This window comes from Schistocerca piceifrons, chromosome 1 (genome assembly GCF_021461385.2).
Source record: "Schistocerca piceifrons isolate TAMUIC-IGC-003096 chromosome 1, iqSchPice1.1, whole genome shotgun sequence".
Lineage (NCBI taxonomy): Eukaryota > Metazoa > Arthropoda > Insecta > Orthoptera > Acrididae > Schistocerca > Schistocerca piceifrons.
In genome coordinates, this window is record NC_060138.1 from 1,182,856,013 (window position 1) to 1,182,879,904 (window position 23,892).

Genomic DNA, 23,892 nt, shown 5'->3' on the forward strand with positions numbered 1-23,892 from the left:
ATTGACACATAGTCAGCACGGATTCAAAAAATATCGTTCTTGCGAAGCGCAATTAGCCCTTTATACTCATGAAGTATTGAGTGCCATCGACAGAGGGTGTCAAATTTTTTTCCATATTTTTAGATTTCCGTTCCCCACAAGCGTCTTCTAACCAAACTGCGTGCCTATGGAATACTGCCTGAGCTGTGCGACTGGATTCGTGATTTCCTGTCAGAAATGTCACAGTTCGTAGTAATAGACAGAACGTCATCGAGTAAAACAGAAATAATATACGGCGTTCGTCAATGGTGTGTTATAGGCCCTCTATTGTTCCTAATCTATATTAACGGCATATGAGACAATCTCAGTAGCCGTCTTAGATTGTTTGCAGATGATGCTGTCATTTACCGTCTTGTACAGTCATCAGATGACCAAAACGAATTACAAAATGATTTAGAAAAGATATTTGTATGGTGGGAAAAGTGGCAATTGATCATGAATAAAGAAAATTGTGAAGTTATTCACATGAGTTCTAAAAGAAATCCGCTAAATTTCGATTACGCGATAAGTCACACAAATCTGAAGGCTGGTGAACAACCATTTAGCATTTCCTATGGAAATTCCTTTAAGAGTTATTTCTGAAACTGTATATAACTGGCTATTTACTGAGATATTGACCACATTTGTAAGCCAAACGAGTTCCTCAGGCAATGTAACGCAGGAAAGGTAATTGACCTAGAGAAGACGAAGTATGGGCTACAAGCTGAAACCTTGTGGAACACAATACGTTTCCAGTAGCATGACACAGCTGTGTCTCCCGGAAGACATGATACATGCCCGAAACTATTTCACAAAATTTCCCGAAACATGACGACATTCTAACCTGCTTGAAAGGTTGCTGCGATTTTCATTGGCAGGCATTTACGGCAGAGCACAGGTGCAAATGAGATACGAGAGACGGTCTTGTGTTCATTGCCAGCCAATGCTGCAAATAACCGTTTATGCTTGCTAGTATTTCAGCATCATTACGCCAGTAGCAGAGACTGCATATAGTTATACTTGCAAGGCGTGCGCACACCGACACTATTCCAGTTTCATTACCAAAGCACTGCGCGTGCACTTATATGCAGCATTTACGACACGGCGACGTACGGCGTATCTCAGGTCTTGGGAAGCACCGTCATAACCCGACTGGTGGCGGTGTCCGGAATGTGTAAATAAAGCAGCAGCGTATAATAGCCGGCGCTTCCCGTCCAACGTTCATAGGCGTCATTAAAAAGTTAATCAAATCAAAAGTATATCTGATTCGAACAATAAAAGGAATTGCGTGGCTACATTCCGAGGCTTTCTCAATTTATGAGATACTTCCACTTCCCTTGTATGTTGCCCTATAAAAGAATTTTTATGCACCGGCATAGGGAGCTGTTTGGATCTCAGCACGTACTTAATTTCTGCTCTGCTGGCTTCTTGAAGGTTACAGGAAGGGCTGATTTTTACGACGAGACTGATATATTACAACGAGTCATAAACTATGGCCTAGTCGTAGAGCAGTCTTTCGCACTGGTATACTGCACACTCTCCACCCCCTCCCCCGTTTCCCACCACCCAACCCCTCCGCGTCCCTCCTCTGCTGCATGGTTCTTACGGTACGCATTTACCAGGAAAAATTTAGGTTTGTAAATCTTAAGCGTTTTTAAAATACAGGGTGTCCCATTTATCTTGACCACCCTAAATAACTGTTTGTCTAGATGCAAATTACAAAATGTTTCAATCAAATGTTCTTTATCCATCAGGGGACATCAGTCAGCATGATTACCTTCGTTGTAGCTTTGTTTTTTTTACAAAGGTATGAACAGCGAGATGATTTTTTTAAATGGCACCCTGTATTTTTTAATCTGTAATTCATTTCCTCTATTAAAGACCTATTCAAAAATGTACAACAGTGTTGAATTAAAGGATTATTTACTGCTTCCAGTGTTGCCTGCTGACGAGAATTACGAGCAATGACGATACGTTCCTACATGTCCTCTGGAGTTGTTGGAATATCACGATACACAACTTCTTTAATGCATCCCCAAAGATAAAAGTCCAGAGGATTTTAATCCTGGCCGGCCGCGGAGGTCTAGCGGTTCTAGGCGCTCAGTCCGGAATGGCGCGACTGCTACGGTCGCAGGTTCGAATCCTGCCTCGGGCATGGATGTGTGTGATGTCCTTAGGTTAGTTAGGTTTAAGTAGTTCTAAGTTCTAGGGGACTGATGACCAGAGATGTTAAGTCCCATAGTGCTCAGAGCCATTTGAACCATTTGAGCCATTTAAATCCTGAGACCTAGCAGGCCAAGTAACAGATCCTCCTTGACCAATCCATCTGGCAGGATACCTTCGTTTCAGAACACGACGTGCACGCAAGACATTATGTGCTTGACACCCATCGTGTTGATACCACATAAGCATTCTTAGCGGCACTTCATCCAGAAGAGGAGGAAGAATTCGTCTGAGGAAGTTGGCATACGCTGTGCCGTTTAGACTACCATTGATGAAATAAGGGCCAAGAATTGTAGTACCAAGCAACCCACACCAGACGTTAACTATCCATTGACACTGACGTTCCACCTGTCTAAGCCATTGTGAGTTGTCGCTGGACCAATAATGCATGTTCCTTGTATTTATCTGTCCTTCGTCTGAGGAGGAACATTCATCGGTAAATAGAACAATAGAAAAGAAGTTCGGGTTGGCGAGGATTTGCTGCTGTGCCCACTGACGGAATTGTACACGATTCTGGAAGTCATTCACACGCAATTCTTGATGTAGAAGTACATGGTGAGGATGGAGCCGGTGACGTGTAAGAATACGATGTACACTGGTTTCAGGAATGCCAATCTCGTGTTCAAGCTGTCGTGTGCCCACATGTGGATTCATAGCAATGGAAGCGAGAACAGTAACTTCGGGCAGCTTCGTTTGTGCGAGTGCTACGACAATTACGTTGTCGTGGGTTGAAACGTCCAGTTTCCTGCAACGTCTCAACAAGACGAGAAATTATCCGTCGGTAAGGTGGGTTCTTGTCACGGTTTTCGCTTTCTGTACAGCTCCGCTACCTGCGTAGCATTTCACCTACCTTCAACAACAACAACAACAATAAAAGGAACGTTATGTCGATGAAGTTTGTAGGAAGGACAGCCTTTACTGTATGAATGCTCTACTAAACAGTATTTAAAGGGACTAAACTACTCTACTAAATGCAACCGTATGTAAGAAAACAGAATTGCAATTACTGTCAGCTAACTTACATTCCCCATAGGTGAGTAGCATTTCTACCTTCTCTTCGTTGGTGTACATTCTACTCACATAACTCTTTAAATGGCGACGGTTGACAGAATGACGGGTCTGCAATCTACTTATGTTTGCATTTGTCCTCTGTCGACGTCAGCAATTGGATGTATTTCATTATCCCGAGTATTCGCACTAAGCGCTGGGAGCGTCAACGTCAATGTTGTGTTATGTAATTAATAACGTTGTGTTTCAGTGAATGGTACACCGTGCTACATTTTTGAATAGGTCTTTAGGAGAGGCAATGAATTACCGAATATAAATACAGGGTGCCATTTAAAAAAGTCATACTGCTGTTCATATCTTTGCAAAAATCAAAGCTACAACTATAGGTAATCATACCGATTGAATTGCCCCTGAGGACAAAAGAACATTTGTTTGAAACATTTTGTAATTTGCATCTGAACAAACAGTTGTTTACGGTGCTCAAAGTAAATCGGACACCCTGTATATCATGTTTTCATAGATCACTGATTGTTCTTTCAGAGAAGAGGTTATTGGTATTTTTTGTTAACTCTACACAATGAATGATTCAGATATAGAAATTTCTCTTTAAGTGGATTGTGGCCAGCTTGTTCAATGGCGGTGCAAATTGGTCTAATTTATGGCTGTAGATATGGTGCAATATTCGTGTTGTGAACGATTCCGGAATTGAAGCACATCTTCAAAAATGGTTCAAATGGCTCTGAGCACTATGGGACTTAACATCTCATGCCATCAGTCCCCTAGAACTTAGAACTACTCAAACCTAACTACCTAAGGACATCACACACATCCACGCCCGAGGCAGGATTCGAACCTGCGACCGTAGCGGTCGCGTGGTTCCAGACTGTAGCGCCTTGAACCGCTCGGCCACCATCGGCCGGCGAAGCACATCTTCATAAACGAGAAAGCCGACCACCGGTACTGTACTCGACACTGAGGTACAGGAGGTGGAAATACACAGGGTGGTCCATTGATAGTGAGCGGCCAAATATCTCACGAAATAAGCGTCAAACGAAAAAACTACAAAGAACGAAACTTGTCTAGCTTGAAGGGGGAAACCAGATGGTGCTATGGTTGGCCCGCTAGATGGCGCTGCCACAAGTGAAACGGATATCAACACCGTTTTTTTTTTAATTGGAACCCCATTTTTTATTACATATTCGCGTAGTACGAAAAGAAATATGAACGTTTTAGTTGGCCACTTTTTTCGCTTTGTGATAGATGGCGCTGTCACAAAAGTATGGCTCACAATTTTAGACGAACAGGTGGTAACAGGTAGGTTTTTTAAATGAAAATACAGAACGTAGGTACGTTTGAACATTTTATTTCGATTCTTCCAATGTGATACATGTACCTTCGTGAACGTATAATTTCTGAGAACGCATGCTGTTACAGCGTGATTACCTGTAAATACCACATTAATGCAATAAATGCTCAAAAAGATGTCCGTCAACGTCAATGCATTTGGCAATACGTGAAACGACATTCCTCTCAACAGCGAGTAGTTCGCCTTCCGTAATGTTTGCACATGCATTGACAATTGTAGTGTAACGACGTAAGTTTTGCATAAATGATTTTCTTTGGATATATGACCATGTGCAGACTTCGTCACCTACGTCAGTTACAACACACTTCAAAATTATTTAAACTCTTTTAAAATTTGTCTCTGAATGGTTCTTGAACGAAACTGTAATTAAAACATCATCATTTGAGGCGTATGTGCAGAATTACGTCACTCAGGCCAATTGGTTTGCGCAAACTTTTTCAATTTTTAGAAGCACGACGCAACAACTCGGTTTCAGGATCTTCTGTTGCTCTTTGGCTGTCGGGGCGCGACGTATAGTGGCCAGCAATTTTCTCTCTTTGGTCCCGGCAGCGAAGATGCTGTCTCCGTTCGTTGCGCCGCCCTCTCCGTACATGAAACACAAAAAATAAATACAAAACTTTAGACAATTCACAACCATTACAAATATTACAAAAATACATAAACAAAAAACTAAATTAAACCTATATTCACCTGCAAACTGGGCTGACACTGGTGGATGGGTGACGCTTCAATTTCACGTCCCACTACACAATGCGCTGACGCATGTTGTCAGGCGTTGCCGGTGGATCACGATAGCAAATATCCTTCAACTTTCCGCACAGAAAGAAATCCGGGGACGTCTGATCCGGTGAACGTGAGAGCCATGGTATGGTGCTTCGACGATCAATCCATCTGTCATGAAATATGCTATTCAATACCGCTTCAACCGCACGCGATGTACGTGCCGGACATCCACCATGTTGGAAGTACATCGCCATTTTGTCATGCAGCCAAACATCTTGTAGTAACATAGGTAGAACATTACGTAGGAAATCAGCATATATTGCACCATTTAGATTGCCATCGATAAAATGGAGGCCAATTATCCTTCCTCCCATAATGCCGAGGCGGCCGAAGTGGCTGTGCGTTTCCAGGCGCTACAGTCTTGAACCGTGTGACCGCTACGGTCGCAGGTTCGAATCCTGCCTCGGGCATGGATGTGTGTGATGTCCTTAGGTTAGTTAGGTTTAAGTAGTTCTATGTTCTAGGGAACTGATGACCACAGCAGTTAAGTCCCATAGTGCTCAGAGCCTTTTGAACCATTCGAACCATAATGCCGCACCATACATTAACCCGCCAAGGTCGCTGATGTCCCACCTGTCGCAGCCATCGTGGATTTTACGTTGCCCTATAGTGCATCTTATGCCGGTTTACGTTACGTGCGCAGTGGCAGAACTGTACACGACGTTCAAAGTCGTCACCGTGCAATTCCTGGTGCTTAGAAATATGGTAAAGGTGCAATCGATGTTGATGTAGCATTCTGAACACCGACGTTTTTGGGATTCCAGATTCTCGCGCAGTTTGTCTGCTACTGATGTGCGCATTAGCCGCGGCTGCAGCTAAAACACCTACTTGGGCATCGTCATTTGTTGCAGGTCGTGGCTGGTGGTTCACACGTGGCTGAACACTTCCTGTTTCCTTAAATAACGTAACTATCCGGTGAACGGTCCGGACACTTGGATGATGTTGTCCAGGATACCGAGCAGCATACGTAGCACACGCCCGTTGGGCATTTTGATCACAATAGCCATACATCAACACGATATCGACCTATTCTGCAATTGGTAAACGAATTTTACGTGATACCACGTACTTATACGTTTGTGACTATTACAGCGCCATCTATCAAAAAGCGAAAAAAGTGGTCCAACTAAAACATTCATATTTCTTTACGTACTACACGAATACGTAATAAAATATGGGGGTTCCTATTTTTTTTTAAAAGCAGTTGATATCCGTTTGACCTATGGCAGCGCCATCTAGCGGGCTAACCATAGCGCAATCCGGTTTCCCCCTTCAAGCTAGACAAGTTTCGTTCTTTGTAGTTTTTTCGTTTGACGCTTATTTCGTGAAATATTTGGCCGGTCACGATCAATGGACCACCCTGTATATTTCCACCTCCCGTACCTCAGTGTTGAGTGCAGTACTAGTGGTCGGCTTTCTCGTCAATGAAGACGTGCTTCATTTCCGGAATCGTTCACAACACGAATATTGCACCATATTACAGCCATAAATTGGACCAATTAACACCGCCGATGAACAAGCTGGCCACAATTTACTTAAAGAGAAATTTTTGTATCGGAATCGTTCATTGTGTAAAGTTAACGAAAAATATCAATAACCTCTTCTCTGTAAGAATAATCAGTGATCTAGGAAAACTTGATATACAGGGTGTCCGATTTATCTTGAGCACCCTAAACAACTATTTTTTCAGATGCTTATTTCGTGAGATACTTGGCCCGGTCACTATCAATGGACCACCTTGTATATGGAACACCAAAAACCAGTTACCAAGCGCAGTGCGGTGTAACAGAACCGTAGGCAATCGAAACATCTCAGAATTTGTAAATATAGGTCCTGTACAAATTTCAAGGGAATGTTAGGCCATTCTTCCTGTGCACTACTGGGACGTTCACGTAGCGATGATGTAGGTAGCTAGCGATTTCACAACCCTTCTGTCTAAAGCCGGTCACAAAGGTTCAATAACCTTGAGATCTGGTCACTGTGGTAACCTGAGGAGACGCGACAATTCCGTCCTCTAGCGTGCGAGCTGTTTGAACAGGAGTCGTGTCGCAGCTTAGCCAGTGGGTAACAAATGTAGTACCTTGGGATGGAACCAAAAAACAACATAATCCTTGTCGGTAATGCGACCTTGTGGAGTAACCACTGGGCTCATTGGATACCACGATATGGCCATCATTATCATCATCTAATACCCGCCATGTCTCACTCTTGGAAGGAAGCAGTTGGTAACGTGGGCGTGGGATAGTGTACGTCAGACATAAGCTAGGTCAGGTGTTGGAAACATTATTTAACAAGATCATCCGACCAAATGAGCTTCTTCCATTACTCCATAGCCTGGGCCTTATTGCTTGGACACCAAGTTTTTCTGTTACAGGAATTTGGAATTACAGTTTGCCCTGAAACTTCCGGCTTATGGAGCTCCCTTCGTGCTATTTTAATGATGACAGGGTCCGCTGGTGGGACATTCAGTTATGCAGCTGTGTTCATCTTATTTTTCGTCGCAATGCTCTTCAGTGACTGTCTGTCATGATCACGCACGTTGTTAGATAATGTTTCTGTGCTTTCCTTGTATACGGTATAAATTTTCGCCACAGTGCCTGTTTGACGCAACAACCACTTCGGTTCCTTTGGTTACGGAAGCACCAACAATAGGAGCTCCAACACTTTGCCCATTTTCGAATTCACTTAGCTACCACATAAAGCACTCACAACTACAAAGAAGACTGTTCTGATCTCTATTAATATTTGCGACGTAGAACAACTCATCTCGGAAGATATTACCCGCTGTCGGAAACGAAACGTCAGGAAGAAGTAGTTTTACAGATCGACCACGGCCTCCCAGCCACAAAGTTTTCAACTAATGAAGACGCCGGCCGTGAAAGTCTACACGTTATGATTAGAGGATATTTGATTCACCTCTGGGAACTTTTCATGCTCAAAATTTACTTCTCCCTGTCTGAGTTTTTTATGCACAATTTTTCTTGATTATTTACCAGACTCTTAGCAGAAAGTTTGTGTAATGATTATTTTTATGTGTATGCATTTTGATCGCGTGTGGCGCATCCCATTACGTATTCAAAATATCGTTATCGTACTTACGAAAACTGGCAAAATCTTTCATTAATTACGGAGCTCCCTTACACTCCTGTTATGCACTTCAGTTTTGGTACCGAGTTAACTTATGATGATGAACCATGTTTCTGAATACTCGGTAACCTCTCTATCCATTAGGATAGAGGAGCGGGAGGAGTTCATCAGTCTTCTGACAGGTTAGATGCGGCCCGCCACGAATTCCTCTCCTGTGCCAACCTCTTTATGTCAGAGTAGCACTTGTAACCAACGTCCTGAGATATTTGCTGGGTATATTGAAATCTCTGTCTTCCTCTACAGTTTCTGCCCTCTACAGCTCCCTGTACAACCATGGAAGCCATTCTCTTGTGTCCTAACAAACATCCTATCAGCCTGTCCCTTCTCCTTGTCAGTGTTTTCCACATACTCCTTACATCTTCGATACTGCGTAGGCCTTCCTAATTCCTTACCTTCTCAGTAGGCCTAATTTTCAGCATTCGTTCTGCAGCACCACATCTCAAATGCTTCGATTCCCTTCTATTCCGGTTTACCACAGTCCATGTTTCACTACCATACAATACTTTGCTCCAAACGTTCATTCTCAGGAACTTATTCCTCAAATTTAAGTCTACGTTTGATACCAGTAGAATTCCCTTGACCAGAAATGCCCTCTTTGCCAGTGCTAGTCTGCTTTTAATGTCCTCCTCGCTCCGTCCGTCATTGGTTATTTTACTGCCTAGGTAGTAGAGTTCCTTAACTTCATCTGCTTCGTGACCATCAATCCTATATGTTAAGTTTCTAGCTGTTCTCATTTCGGGTACTTCTCTTAACTTTCGTCTCTCTTCGATTTATTCTCAGTCCTTATTCTGTACTCATTAGACTGTTCACTCAGCAGATCATTTAGTTCTTCTACACTTTGACTCAGGATAGCAATGTCATCAGCGAATCGTATCATTGATATCCTTTCACATTGAGTTTTTATTCCACTCCTGGCCTTTCTTTTATTTCCATCATAGCTTCGATGTACAGATTCAACAGTAGGGGTGATCCCTGTCTCAAACCCTTTTTAATCGGAGCACTTCGTTCTTGGTCTCCTATTCTTATTATTCTTTTTTGGCTCTTGTGGATATTGTACATTACCTGTCTTTTCCTATACCTTACCCCTTTTTGCCTCAGAATTATGAACATCTTGCACCGTTTTGCTTTGTCGAACTCTTTTTTGAAGTCGACAAACTCTATGAAGGTATCTTGATTTTTCTTCAGTCTTGCTTCAATTATGAACCGCAACGTCAGAATTGACTCACTGGTGCCATTGCCTTTCCTAAAGCCAAACATCGTCATCAAATAAATCCTCAATTTTATTTTCCATTCTTCTATATATTATTCCTGTAAACAAGTTGGACGCTTGAGCTGATCCTGCAATAACTCTCGCACTTGTCAGCTTGAGCAGTCTTTGGAATTGTGTGGATGATATTTTTCCGGAAGTCAGATGGTATGTCGCCGGACTCACACATTCTCACACACACCAACATGAATGGTCGTTGCAACTTCCCCCAATGATTATAGAAATTATGATGGAATGTATCTATCCCTTCTGCCTTATTTGATCTTAACTCTCCCAGAGCTCTCTTAAATTCTAATACTGGATCCAGTATCTCTTCTAAGTCGGTTCCTGTATCTTCTTCTATCACATCAGTCAAATCGTCCCCCTCGTATAGGCCTTCAGTTTACTCTTTCCATATATCCGCTCTCTCCTCTGGATTTAATAATGTAGTTCCCTCTGCACTCTTAATGTTACTATTGTAAGCGTATTTTCATATCGCTGGCATAGTTGTGGAGTATCTTTGCGGGCAGTCGCGTCTGGAGAGAGCCGAGCGCGGGACACGAAACTGTTATGTTGTGTAGTGTGTAGCTCTGCATGCAAGAAGCATTGTTAGTATTCAGGATGAAGTGTTGCTACAAGTGCTACTACAGGAAAGTGATTAAATATGGAAGTAATTCAGAGGAAAGTGCGTCAAGATGTAATGTTGTGTACATAGTTCCACGTAGTCAGCGCGTACACAACTTTCCCACTAGAGCGCGCCCCGCTAAGCACAACAGCGCAGGTGCAGCGCTCGTCCGTCTCCGCACTACGAGATGGCGCTGTCTTAGAGACGGACCAAATTCTGCTTCCGCCGATCCGCGTATTAATATGTAACGCAGCCAATGAGATTGCTACTAACGTAGAAGCTTTTCTCCTCGCGGATCACACTCGCGCAGTAATACCTGAACGCGCGAGGTGTTATAACGAGTGTACAGGCCTCCGATTAGTGAGTCTGCATTAGTCTGTATGAGTCTGCATTTGTCTGCATTAGTCTGTACCAGTCTGCATTAGTCTGCACCAGTCTATAGTCAAGTTTCAGTCTGCGCCTAATAAGATTATCATATTCCTGTACATAGCCATGAAGAGAAATGTATAGACATTTTGTCAAGTATCAGAGATGTGTGAGAATAAGGTTAACATACCAAGACCAAAGGAACTTCAGATTGTCATTGGAAATAGCATCCAGAATTAAGTTAAGTAAGGTTTATGATTGTTATTATTTTAATAAATGTGTGTGAAAATTAATCAAGTTCTGTTTAAAGTTGGTCACCGTCAATCTGCTACTCTAAGCGTGCAAGTGGCATTTCTATCGTCCGACCGAACGGCAGAAGATAAACACGCCACGATAGGACCACGAGACATATTGCTGACACTCGCCTACTTCGTTAGAGCGACAAGTCAAATAATCTGATGGTGTGTGTACCGAAGGTCTTACAGTACGCACACCACATGTAATTAAAAATGAGCAGTGCCGCCGATAACGTATTTGTGTCTCCTCTCATTGCGTGCCGCACAGTATCAATCATCCGCGCCGTGTTCGGTCTCCCAGAATGAACTGATGTGAATCAGTAGAAATTAGTTACCATAAAAGAGTGCAGTCAAGTGGCAGTGTCTTGTAGCGAGCGTGAGGACGTGCATTCGATCATCGCGTTTCCGCATTATCAACAATCAGCCGCGCCGCGACGGTTAGGCGCACGCTCGTACAAGTGAGGACTGAGAACTGAAAAATTAACTTTACGAACAGTGTTATATCATTACTAGTGACAAGGAGAACTATTACCAGATATCTGTATGTGTGACGAGCGTAAGAACTTTCGGTCGATCTTTCGGCTTCCGCATCATCAACAATCACCCGCGTCGTGTTGATTACGCGTACGCTTGTCCAAATGATCTTTTTGGACTGTTAATCGTCAAGATTGTTAATTGGGATAAACATTTACGATTTAGAGTGTAAACAGTGCAACTTGTGGTTTCCATATCGTCTCACAAAGGAACCTCCCCATCGCACCCCCCTCAGATTTAGTTATAAGTTGGCACAGTGGGTAGGCCTTGAAAAACTAAACACAGATCAATCGAGAAAACAGGAAGAAGTTGTGTGGAACTATGAAAAAATAAGCAAAATATATAAACTGAGTAGTCCGTGCGCAAGACACGCAACATCAAGGGTAGTCTGAGCTCAGGAGCACCGTGGTCCCGTGGTTAGCGTGAGCAGCTGTGGAGTGAAAGGTCCTTGGTTCAAGTCTTCCCTCTGGTGGAAAGATTACTTTCTTTATTTTCGCAAAGTTATGATATGTCCGTTCGTTCATTGACGTCTCTGTTCACTGTAATAAGTTTAGTGTCTGTTTTTTGTGCCCGCACCGCAAAACCGTGCGATTAGTGGACGAAAGGACGTGCCTCTCCAATGGGAACCGAAAATATTTGATCGCAAGATCATAGGTCAACCGATTCCTCCACAGGAAAACACGTCTGATATATTCTATACGACACTGGTGACGGCATGTGCGTCACATGACAGGAATATGTTGTCGACCCACCTAACTTGTACAATTGGCGAATGGGTAAAAAGATTCTTCTAACTTGCCCAATTTAGGTTTTCTTGTGGATGTGATAATCACTCCCAAAAAAGTGATGAAAACATAAGTGTTTGTCACATAAATTGAAAATAAAAAGTTAAAATCTTGTTCGGGAGCTGTTCACGCTAACCACGGGACCATGGCACTCCCGATCTTAATCTTACCTTGTTGTTGCATATCTTGTTCATGGACTACTCAATTTGTATATTTTGCTTATTTTTTCATAGTTCCATACAACTTCTTCCTGTTTTCTCGATTGATCTGTGTTCAGTTTTTCAAGGCCTATCCACTGTACCAAATTATAACTAAATTTGAGGGGGGTGCGATGGGGAGGTCCCCTTGTCAGAATATAGATGTTCATACCAGACATTGGACAGTGTTGTGTTGTAACGTTGAGTGGCTCCCCTAAACCCGCTTGCATATTTCGATAGATAATTTCAGGCAAGCCAACAGCAGTGTGGGGCAGAACAGTACGACCGCCGCGGGATTATCAGGTACGTGGTGTGGACAGGGCGCACGGTCATCCTCAGGGCACAGCGTCACTTGATGCTGATATGAAGGGGCATGCACACCGCTCTCCCGGCCGCATGTCAGTTTCCGAGACCGGAGCCGGTACTCCTCAATCAAGTAGCTCCCCAGTTTGCCTCACAAGGGCTGCGTCTACCCCGCTTGCCAACAGCGCTCGGCAGACCCGATGGTCACCCATCCAAGTGCTAGCCCAGCCCGACTGCGCTTAACTTCGGTAATCTGACGGGAACCGGTGTTACCACTGCTGCAAGGCCGTTGAAAAGGTTTATGTTATATGCTGTTTAACCATGTATGTATCATTTAGAGCTACCTCCGAAGGTCAAAATCGTCATTTTCACGAGTCGCTTTGCTAAATACAGCCCAATACTATACAATGTTTATCAGTAAACTGAGGTGATTAATAAATTCTTTTCTTTATTTTCATAATGTATTCTTCGCAATGATTTAGCATTTTAATAAGAATTCAGTAATAACTAGTAGCAGTAGTGAATAACAATAAATGAGGTAGATGAAAATAAACTAAAAGTAAGAAGTTAAACATGTATATTTATAAGGTAAGAAACAGTCAACTATTAAACCTTAAAACGAAATATATTAATTGCTTCTTCCATATTCACAGTGAAAGCTATATCGTAGTAGTTTATTTTAAACATGTCAGAAAAATGTAGAGTTTTGCGATCATTGTGAAGCCTACTAAGGTATCTATGTTTTTATGTCACGAATAAAATTTCTGATTCAGATATGACGCAGAACTTGATTATGTGCATTTCGCTGCAGTGCAGCGCTTGTTTCCACAACTACTCTATCACTCTAGTAAAAGGGCATTACTTGCTTCCTCCTACAGAAAGAGATGAGTTGTTCCAACTATAAGGAGAACACAGCGATAGTAAGGGATTAAAATGAGCTTGGACGTGATTCAGAAATCTTGTAGTAGCAAATCAAGAGCACTGCAGCAGAAGAAAAGCGCGAGAAGAAACAGCGTAATCTGTAATGTCTTGACCACACTGGCTGGGCTACATGTTGTCCATATACAGCGACCGCTTGAGGAACGGCCCTGGACGCCCTCTGTCAAAGACGCGTAAGATGCTGAGAGTGCGTCCTGGACATTCATCCTGCCACTACTCTATGTCAGGAGAGTATCTTTTTTTAAAGTCCTCTGTGCGATCGTTCCGCTGTTAAGAACTGTGTGACGGGTACGATACTGAAGATAAGAAGACGTTTAGTATCAGATAGTGCATACAACGATGAAACTGAGCTTATACTACGAATCTGTGGTTCGTGATGAGACATAAGTATAGAAACTTACAGTACATCTTGAACCTCGTATGTATAAAACTATCACTGTCCTCCATCTCAATTTTGGGCTCGACACCACGAAGCTAGTCCCGTTGCAGGGACGAAGGTGACAAAGTAAACACTCCGCTGTAGGCAGGATGTCCATTTTATGTGGACGACATGCAGTTTGTGAGTTGATGGGAAGCTTTTTAGAAATATTTATTGTGGCGTCAGCGTGTGGTATCCTGCTGAAGGACTTATGGGAGCGATCGCAGATCTAATGCCTTGTCAAGCTGATGTGGGAAGCGACGATATCCGAGACGGGGGTGTGGAATGAATGCATTCACAAGGCGTGGGACTCATTAGTTAACTGACGACATTTAGATATGACGCAGAATTTGATTATGTGCATTTCGCTGCAGTGCAGCGCTTGTTTCCACAGCTACTCTTATCACTCTAGTAAAAGGGCATTACTTGCCTCCTCCTACATAAAGAGAGGAGTTGTTCCAACTATAAGGAGAACGCGGCGATAATAATGGATTAAAAGGAACTTGGACGTGATTCAGAAACCTTGTAGTAGCAAATCAAGAGCACTGCAGCAGAAGAAAAGCGCCACGTGAAGGAACATCAGCTGCAATGAAGTGCGAGTGGTCTTCGACCGTGAGAATTGTGTTCGAATAAAATGATGAACAGATATGTTGAATGTGTAAAAAAAAAAAACAAGTAGCTTTAACACTCTATATACCATCGTGTTTCACTCGTACCAATATGTTCGCGATAGTTCCATTACAGTGGTTAGCAACGCTTGTGTTTTCCAATTACGTATTCTTCAAAATCTAATTAACTGCATAGGCAGGTCATCGGTGCATACCCAAAATGACAGTGTTTGTACGAGGTCTCAGTTTCGTTACTGATTCCAGATATTTCCTACGACTGTATTAGAATCGTGTGTAACAGCAGTTGAATATTTGCTTGAAATTTTCATAAATTATTTAGACTTACGTGAAATTAAAATTCTGTCCTAGATATTCGATGAGAGGATATGTAATCTTCGTCCAGGTGTCGAGGTGAGGCAGTCGTAAATCATACATCCCAGTAAAATATTTCGGGAACAGAATCTGTGGGAAAATATATTGGTTATTACGACCAGAAGTATTATGCATAACATATGTGAGATGCAAGATTGGCATTCATTTTGGAAATGATGATATTAGTGAAACACGTTCAATGCACAGAATGATGAAAACAGATCGATTACATTTTAGTAGTTCTTTACAGCGCACAAACGTTAACCATACTACTGTTACGAATTTCTTTGTTTAACTGAATACCACTGGGGTGATAAAGCTCCCAAGTAATTTACACGGTATATATTGACAGTGTCTTAATGACATAACACAAAACCGAAGATTACAGCTGGTCAACATAACAGTCATAATCTTGCATGTTACATTTACGAAATTAAAAGAAAAATTAGTTCGAGTCAGTCAGACCCCAGTGGTATAGAGCAAAAAACTATGAATACATTTTAATATGTTGTAAATACAAAACTGATCAAACCTTCATTGGGTACAACTCACTCACATGGAGAAAATCATATATTTTGAAAATAATAGCTTTGAAACCAAGGAATATTTATTTTTCCATGGTTCTTGGGGGCTCATATGGACCCTAGTGGCATTAGGTGGGGTAGCAAAACAGATGGGGCAAGGGATCCTAACAATGGCTACAAACATTAGTGTAAAATAATATTTTCGTAGTTTTATTCAGTCGTTTCGTGTAGCAGCTGTTCTGTTTCCATAAATTCTACATTCAACAGGCAAACTTACAATTAAAATTTGGTTTATACTGACGCCAGTGTACTAGGAGGATTAATAATCCAAAGAGCTTCATCATATGTGACGTGAGAATCGCATGAATCATTTTGTGTGATGAAACCTATCGTTGAAAGAGAACATCATTATTGGACGCGTGTTGCTGGAAAATATCACAGCTGAAGTTATCGTGCTCACAGAGGCCCTTTTTAACTAACTTCCAATTGAATTAACGTTTCTGTAGTTATATTCCTTCAAACTGTTCTTGTAATTAATATTTTGTGGTTAAGATTCCCACTCATTGCTCCTGATTTAAAAATTCCTGGGTTGCTCTCAGAAGATTAGGTGAACAACAACACTGTTACAATAAATCCGATTACTAAGACGGCACGATGTAATCACTTTTATGGGCAACAATGATCATTCATGTAGGCCTATTGCACTTGTAGTCAGGTATTACAGTGTAAGAAAGTACCAAATGTGAAGCTAAAGAGCATGTCAGAATTGATGTACTTTCTGAAACAGGAGTTGTTTAGAGACAGATGTCAAATTTTGCGAATGCTGCTACACTTCAGTGGCTGATAACATGTAATGCGACGCAAGATGATATCTTCCATAAACAAATAAATGCATGTAAGAGATAGTGAATAAAATGTTTCTTGAACACATAACAATGGTAAGGTGAATATTTGCACTTAAAAAAGGATTAATGACATTGTCTGCCAGTGGACGCTGATTTAAATCGATGGGGTAAGTCGAAAATTTTGTGCGGGATTCAAGCACAGTTCCCCTGCTTACTAGGCGGACTCACTGACCACTGCACCATCTGGACACAATGATCAACGCAAATGCACAGACTACACTGGCAGCCTTCCCGTCAGACTCAAATTCCCGACTTAACCATACACTACTGATGTAGCTGTCCCTTGCCCATTATCCTCATTACTCGCGGCATTTCGCCGATTCCCATAAGAGTTGGAACATGGTGTGCATCCGCACTGAAGTAATGAATTGGAAGTTCTCACCTTAATTATATATGTGATGTTTGTTCTTTTGGACATGCATCAAATAACAGACCCCTCATATATTTGCAATGACGTTGTACATCGTTTCTCGCCTACTATGGAAAATAGTGCAGCCACCTAGGAAGCTATAGTAAGCTCGCTCAGAAGAACACCAATCCACTTCACACCGATGATAAGAACCTAATAGTGAACTACTAGCATAAAATAATGGTGCACAAAAACAAGATATTATAGCTGATTGTAGAGAAGAATTTGTAACTTTACGCTATTGTTCCCATTAGGTGGCACGCTTCAGTACGTATCAAGACAAACACTGCACTAAGTAACTACACAGCTATAATATGCCCAATACAAAGTAATTCAACTAGGAGATTGACCTACATTTTTGTGGGGACAGAATGAGCGATCTTTAATACTTGCGAAAAACATTGTTAGGCTGAGATGATATAAATATTTCTTTATTTAAAACAACCAGTTTCAACAGACTCTGCTGGCATCTTCAGGTTTTAAGAATTTTTTTTGTTATGAAACATGTTAATTTTTAGTTGGACATTAGGCCAAGTTGTCATGTGTATGAGAACGGCACGTTATAAGAGGTTTGTGATAACTGAAATATTTACAAACATAAAGCTTTATGAAACTTCCTGACAGATTAAAACTGTGTCCCGAGTTCGAGCCTCGGTCCAGCACACAGTTTTAATCTGCCAGGAAATTTCATATCACCACACACTCCGCTGCAGAATGAAAATTTCATTCTGTGTTTTTAAACATTTTAGACATGGCACACCTTTTGTAATGTGCTGTTTTTATCCGCATGACAACTTGGTGTGAAGTATAACTTAAAATAAACGCTTTTCACAACAAAAAGATTTTTTAACACCTGAATATGGTAGCAAGCCTGTCGAAAACGATTGTTTTAAGTAATGACATATTTATGCGATCTTATCTTTAGAATGTTTTAGTTTAGTAAGCGTCACTGTAGTGGGTACCGCAGCTCCGGCTTTCAGCTTGGCCCCGTGGAGACTGTTGCGTCGTTTGGACGTGTCGGGACGTGGCAGCAGGTACAGGCTGACTCCGGAGTCCCGCCTCACCGCCCAACCAGCAAGAGAGACGTTCAGCACCGGGGTGAAGCTTGTCAGCCGGTACACGTCCAGCAGCTGCAACACACAGGACACTGGCTGTTAGCTGAAATGTACGAGTACATCAGTACAGTTACCGTAAAATGATTAATTGATTTCCAGGTATGGTTATAAGTTACAGAATGAATTTTGCAAAAACAGAAATAATGTCTGATGGGATAGCCGCAATCAGTTATTTTACAATGTCACTTATAATCCGTCTTGACTGCAAAATTTTTATTCATATGACCTGTTTCGCTTCATCTAGAACCATCTTCAGATCTGCAACGATAATGATACTATTTTACCATTTCACGAATGCAAATCTTTTTCATACTATCCAATAAACATTAAATGTACCAGAACGTACCTGATATTTCGGTTACAGGAGTAACCCGTCCAAATACAGCATCTTTCACATGCTGCGTCAAACAAAATTGGTTGGCAGAATACGCGTCATTTACATTAATTGTAACACTATTACCGACAGGTGGCGTGTTATAATTAATATAAATGAAGTGCATTCCGCCAACCAATTTTATTTGAAGCAGCATGTGAAAGTTGCTGTATTTCGACGGGTTACTCCTGTAACCGAAATATCAGGCACGTTCTGGTACATATGATATTTATTAGATAGGATGAAAAAGATTTGGATTCGTGAAATAGTAAATTAGTATCATTATCGTTACAGATCTGAAGATGGTTCTAGATGAACCGAAACCGGTCATATGAATAAACATTTTGCAATCAAGACGGATTATAAGTAACATTACAGAATGAAGCCTACCAAGATATTTTGGTACACAATAAATGTGACCAGAATACCAGACATATTCTCTTTCTTTGCTATCCGTAAAGTCACAGCATTCGTTATGTGGATATTTCAAATCGATGTCTCTTCCAAACACAGTTGGTATTCAATGTAAGCTTTCACGGCCGGTATTGTCTTCACTTAAAACTTCCGGTCTGATAGGCCGTGGTCGAAGTATAAAACTCTCTCCTGACGTTTCGTCTCCGACTGCGGGAGACATCCTCGGAGGTAAAGCGGCGAACTGCGAAGAGAACTCGACGAAGCGCTGATTATATAGGCAGTACAGAGGGCGCCACAGTCGATCACGTGGCGTCGGCTATGAGATTGTCTCTGGTAATGCCAACATTCTCGATTGAAAGTAATCGATCGTCACGCTTGCGGTGCAACGCTGACATCCAAATTTTATCCAGTTCAACACCTTCGTCTTTCCTGTTAAAATTATTACGATGTTTATCAATCTCGATAGCCTCTCCATACAAGCGTGCATAATAATGTGAGGTTTTTGATATGACGCTCGTCTCGCTGAATTTTATTTCATGATCACCTTCCTGGTAAACATGTTCCGCTACGGCCGATTTATCCGTGTGACCCAGGCGGCAATTCCTCTTATGATCAACAAGACGGGTGTTCACACTTCTCTTTGTGGTGCCGATATAAACCTGTCCACAACTACAAGGAATTTTATATACCCCCGGTGTAGCCAACTGCCAGTAAGAGACTGCCAGTAAGAGACCAGCCAGATGGTATCGCTACGTCGATGACACGTTCGTAGTATGGACACACGGAGCAGAGGAGTTGGATGCCTTCCTAACACATTTAAACAGCATTAATCCGAAAATCCAATTCACTATGGAGACGGAAAGGAATCGGCAATTGAACTTCCTGGATGTGTCTGTGATTAAACGACGACGAGCGTCATATCAAAAACCTCGCATTATTATGCACGCTTGTATAGAGAGGCTATCGAGATTGATAAACATCGTAATAATTTTAACAGGAAATACGAAGGTGTTAAACTGGATAAAATTTGGATGTCAGCGTTGCACCGCAAGCGTGACGATCGATTACTTTCAATCGAGAATGTTGGCATTACCAGAGACAATCTCATAGCCGACGCCACGTGATCGACTGTGACGCCCTCTGTACTTCCTATACAATCAGCGCTTCGTCGAGTTCTCTTCGCAGTTCGCCGCTTTACCTCCGAGGATGTCTCCCGCAGTCGGAGACGAAATGTCAGGAGAGAGTTTGAAAGGGTACAGTGCCGCCCGACATTGAAAATAGGTACAACATACTTCGTTATTTTTGTCAGAACAACACTTTTTTTTGTAAAATAACTCAATTTCAATTAATACAGCGAAGCCGGATACCAGTGTGGGAAAGAATGACAATTTATTTGTTTAATTGATCGCATGTGCACTCTCACAAAGTAAATCCCTACATCCAGTTTGGTGAGATCTGTGGAATGAATGTGAATACATAATCATCTTTGAGTCGATCGTTTGGCCACCTTTGGTGGGACCAAAGAGATGAAATTTACCTGAGCTTTGAGCGCCTGAAATGTGGCTGACCAATACGGTAGCAAGGTGCTCCCCCACTTCGACAGAGGTGCGAGAGAACCTGAATACGGCCATGTTTCAGCACTCTGCCGCTGGATCTTTTGCTGTTAAGACCTGTTGCAGTTGTGCTCCGTAATGACGAAAGAGTGGAGACATGGTATGCATGTGGAATATTTAAGAGTAGTTTGAAATAATAATTTCTCTATTTCAGGAACTTTTGTGGGGAGAATTAAATGTCAGGCAGGTAATATTAATGGGATTGCAGTAATCTTCGGAAGTGACCAACGGTCACAATGAAACCACGTGTAGCAATAAGTTGAAATACTTCCGTGTGCTTAAGTTAAGCTGAATTACTAGTGTGTGTACAATAAGTTGAAGTATTTAAGAAATAGCGTGTGTACCATAAGCTGAAATATTTAAGAAATGGCGTGTGCAGGACTTGAAATTAGAGACGAGTACTTCCACGTGGTGAGTACTGTGTGAGTCTCAATCTGTGTATGAGACAAAGGATAAAGAGAAGTACTCGTCCACGGTATCAGTTGAGGACTCGCGTGTGTGATGAATATGTTCTTAATATTACTCTGCGTGATGTGATTCCGTGTGACGCTAGATTCAAACTCTGAGAGAGAAGCAAGGTGAGTCGGCCGTCTATCCAGCAACGCCACTTGGCTTGCATTGCACAGGAAGACGTGCATATATCTCCAGAGTTCATAGTAGGAAAGTAGAATTACAAAGTGGGGCAGTGTCGTGTGAAACTGGGATAAATACTAATTGAAGTGGGAAAGCTGAAAGTGATAGTGTTGTGACTATTTAGTGTTTTGTATTTCATGTCGTGGTGTGGTGTATGTCATGTAATTTGGGTATGTGTGGTTTGCATGGGAGAGTAGCAAGGTAGTTTCAAAAGATGAGTGGGTTATGCTTGTTCCTTCTGTACTGCTCGGTCTGGAGTATAGTTTCGTGATGATGATTGTGAGAGTCGAAGTGTGAGAAATAATAAAAGATCCACCATCCTATCCAGAAAGTGCACTGTAGCGATAAATAATTACGAGACCATAATATAGAGATTCACTATTGTAAAGCCATGCCCACTGGGCGGAATTTCTCATGTGTTATTGTTGTAGGTTATAGAATTTGTGTGTTTAGGTTAGAGAATTTATCGGAATAAATAAGATAGTGAAAAGAAAAAGATTGGTGGACTTTTCCTTCGAATTGTATGTTGTCATAATGTCCCGACTTTATAGTGTGTGCGCCATTCATATTCAGTGCGGTGGCCATGTGTTGACAAAAGCCGTTAAATAAAAGGCAAAAAGAAAATGTGGTATTGCCAGTGCGTAGGGTAAAGTCAGAGTTCTGTAAATTACTGATAGTCAGAAGCGTGTTTCCGTTGCGTATTAATCATATAGGAGGATAACTTGTAACTTAAGTGTGAGTACTAGAGTTCATGTTACTCGATAAATAAGAATGAATCCACTCGCTTGGCAGACCACTCATCTTGCAGGCCTGACTGCTTGATGCCACAGTATGAGCAAGGGATGTGGGTGCCTCTCAAGTTTTATACTTCGACCACGGCCTATCAGCCCGGAAGTTTTAAGTGAAGCCAGTTGGTATTTCTATACAGTGTGTCCCGGGAGGAAACGTCAGTATTCAGTGGTATAACAGCAACGATCATCCAAAGCAAAAACGTCTAGTAAACATGAGCTCTAAAACGCATACCTTAAGAGCAATGACCACTCCACCGATAATGTGTAAAAAATATCCTCTATTGCAAGCTCTTTACATTCCATATTTTGAAAGGTGCTTGTATGCACCGAAACAAGAAAAAAGATGTGAAGTAAACATGGGCTCTAAAGTGCTTAACTTAACTGCTATGTGCACTTGGTTGTCTTCGCTACTGTGAAACACTTGTATCGAGTAAATGCTCATAGCTCTTAAGGAACGTGGTTTGGACCCCACGCTTACTGGAAAGAAAAAATACCTTATTAGAAGAGATGAGTTTCAAGCTATCGAAGATGAACAAGTGCTCATAACTCTTCAGGTTTGTATTTTAGAAATCACAATCACTAGACTTTCTTTCTTCGAATGATCGCTCCTGTCATATACCTGAAAATTGACCTTTCCTCTTGGGACAATTAGATATTAAAGTCCTTATGTTTCCTACTCCACCTTTATTTCATTCATTCATTAACAGTCATTGTTCCTCAGATCTCATCGTATAGAATAATCCTCAGAAGTGACTCAGGATGGAGAGGAAAAAAGATAAAGAAGTTACAAAATTAATAGCCGTACATTATAAGAGTCGAAGGACATGATAGAAAGCCAGTAGTTGAGAAGGGAATGAGACAGGGTTGTACTCGTCCCGGATGTTATTCATCTGTACATTGAGGAAGCAGTTCAGGATACCAAAAAAAAGTTTGGAGAAGCGATTAAAGTTGAGGGAAAAGAAACAGAAACATTGAGGTTTTCCGATGACACCGTAATTCTGGCAGAGACAGCAAAGGACTTGCAAAAGCAGTTAATTTTTTTTTTTTTAAATACTGACAGTATTCTCAGACTGGAAATACCTTTACTAAGAACGCTAGGTTCAACTTTTTCTTTTTGAATTATCAGAGGGAGGGGCGGGGCGGAAGAGGGATAGATGGTCAGAGGGTGGAAGAACAGATGAAAGAGAGAGTGGGGAGGTTGGATCAACAGAGAGAGAGAGCAGGAGGAGATGGACAGGGAGTGGGGGTGGAGGAGGTGGGCAGAAGGAGGGGGAAGAAGCGAGACAGGGAAAGAGGAGATGGAATAATAGAATTAGAATAAATACAGATCCTGCCAGCGATTTTTTTTTTTTTTTTTTTTTTTTTTTTTTTTTTTTTTTTTTTTAGTTTTCTGACGGGTTTGAAGCGGCCCGCCACGAATTCCTGTCCTATGTCAACCTCTTAATCTCAGTGTAGCACTTCCTTTAGGACTTACAACATACGCCCTCAAATATTTGCTGGATGTATTCCAATCTCTATGTTCCTCTATAATTTTTATATGCTACAGCTTCCTCTAGTACCATGGAAGCTATTGCGTGATGTCTTAACAGCTGTCCTACCATCCCGTTCCTTCTTTGTTTAGTGTTGTCCACAAATTCATTTCCTGTCGATCCTGCGAAGAACCTCTTCATTCCTTACCTTATCGGCCTACCTAATATTAAATATTTTTCTGTAGCACCACATTTTAAATGCTTCCATTCTCTACTGTTCCGGTTTTCGCTCAGTTCATGTCTCACTATCATACAATGCTGTGCTCCAAACGTACATTTTCAGAAGTTTTTTCCTCAAATTAGGGCCTATGTTTTATACTTTAGACTTTTCTTTGCCAGGAATGCCCATTTT

The 23,892-nt window shown here is 41.7% G+C and overlaps 1 protein-coding gene across 1 annotated transcript in view; it reads right to left on the reverse strand.

The window, feature by feature from the left end:
* LOC124779068 (ionotropic receptor 75a-like) overlaps positions 1–23,892 on the reverse strand; it is a 134,388-nt gene that overhangs the window by 96,564 nt on the left and 13,932 nt on the right. Inside the window, exons 2-3 of the mRNA XM_047253685.1 lie at positions 18,035–18,202; positions 15,209–15,324 (exon numbers count right to left, since the gene is read on the reverse strand). Of these exons, the coding sequence (XP_047109641.1) occupies positions 15,209–15,324; positions 18,035–18,202 (284 nt within the window). The remainder of the gene's footprint in view (positions 1–15,208; positions 15,325–18,034; positions 18,203–23,892) is intronic.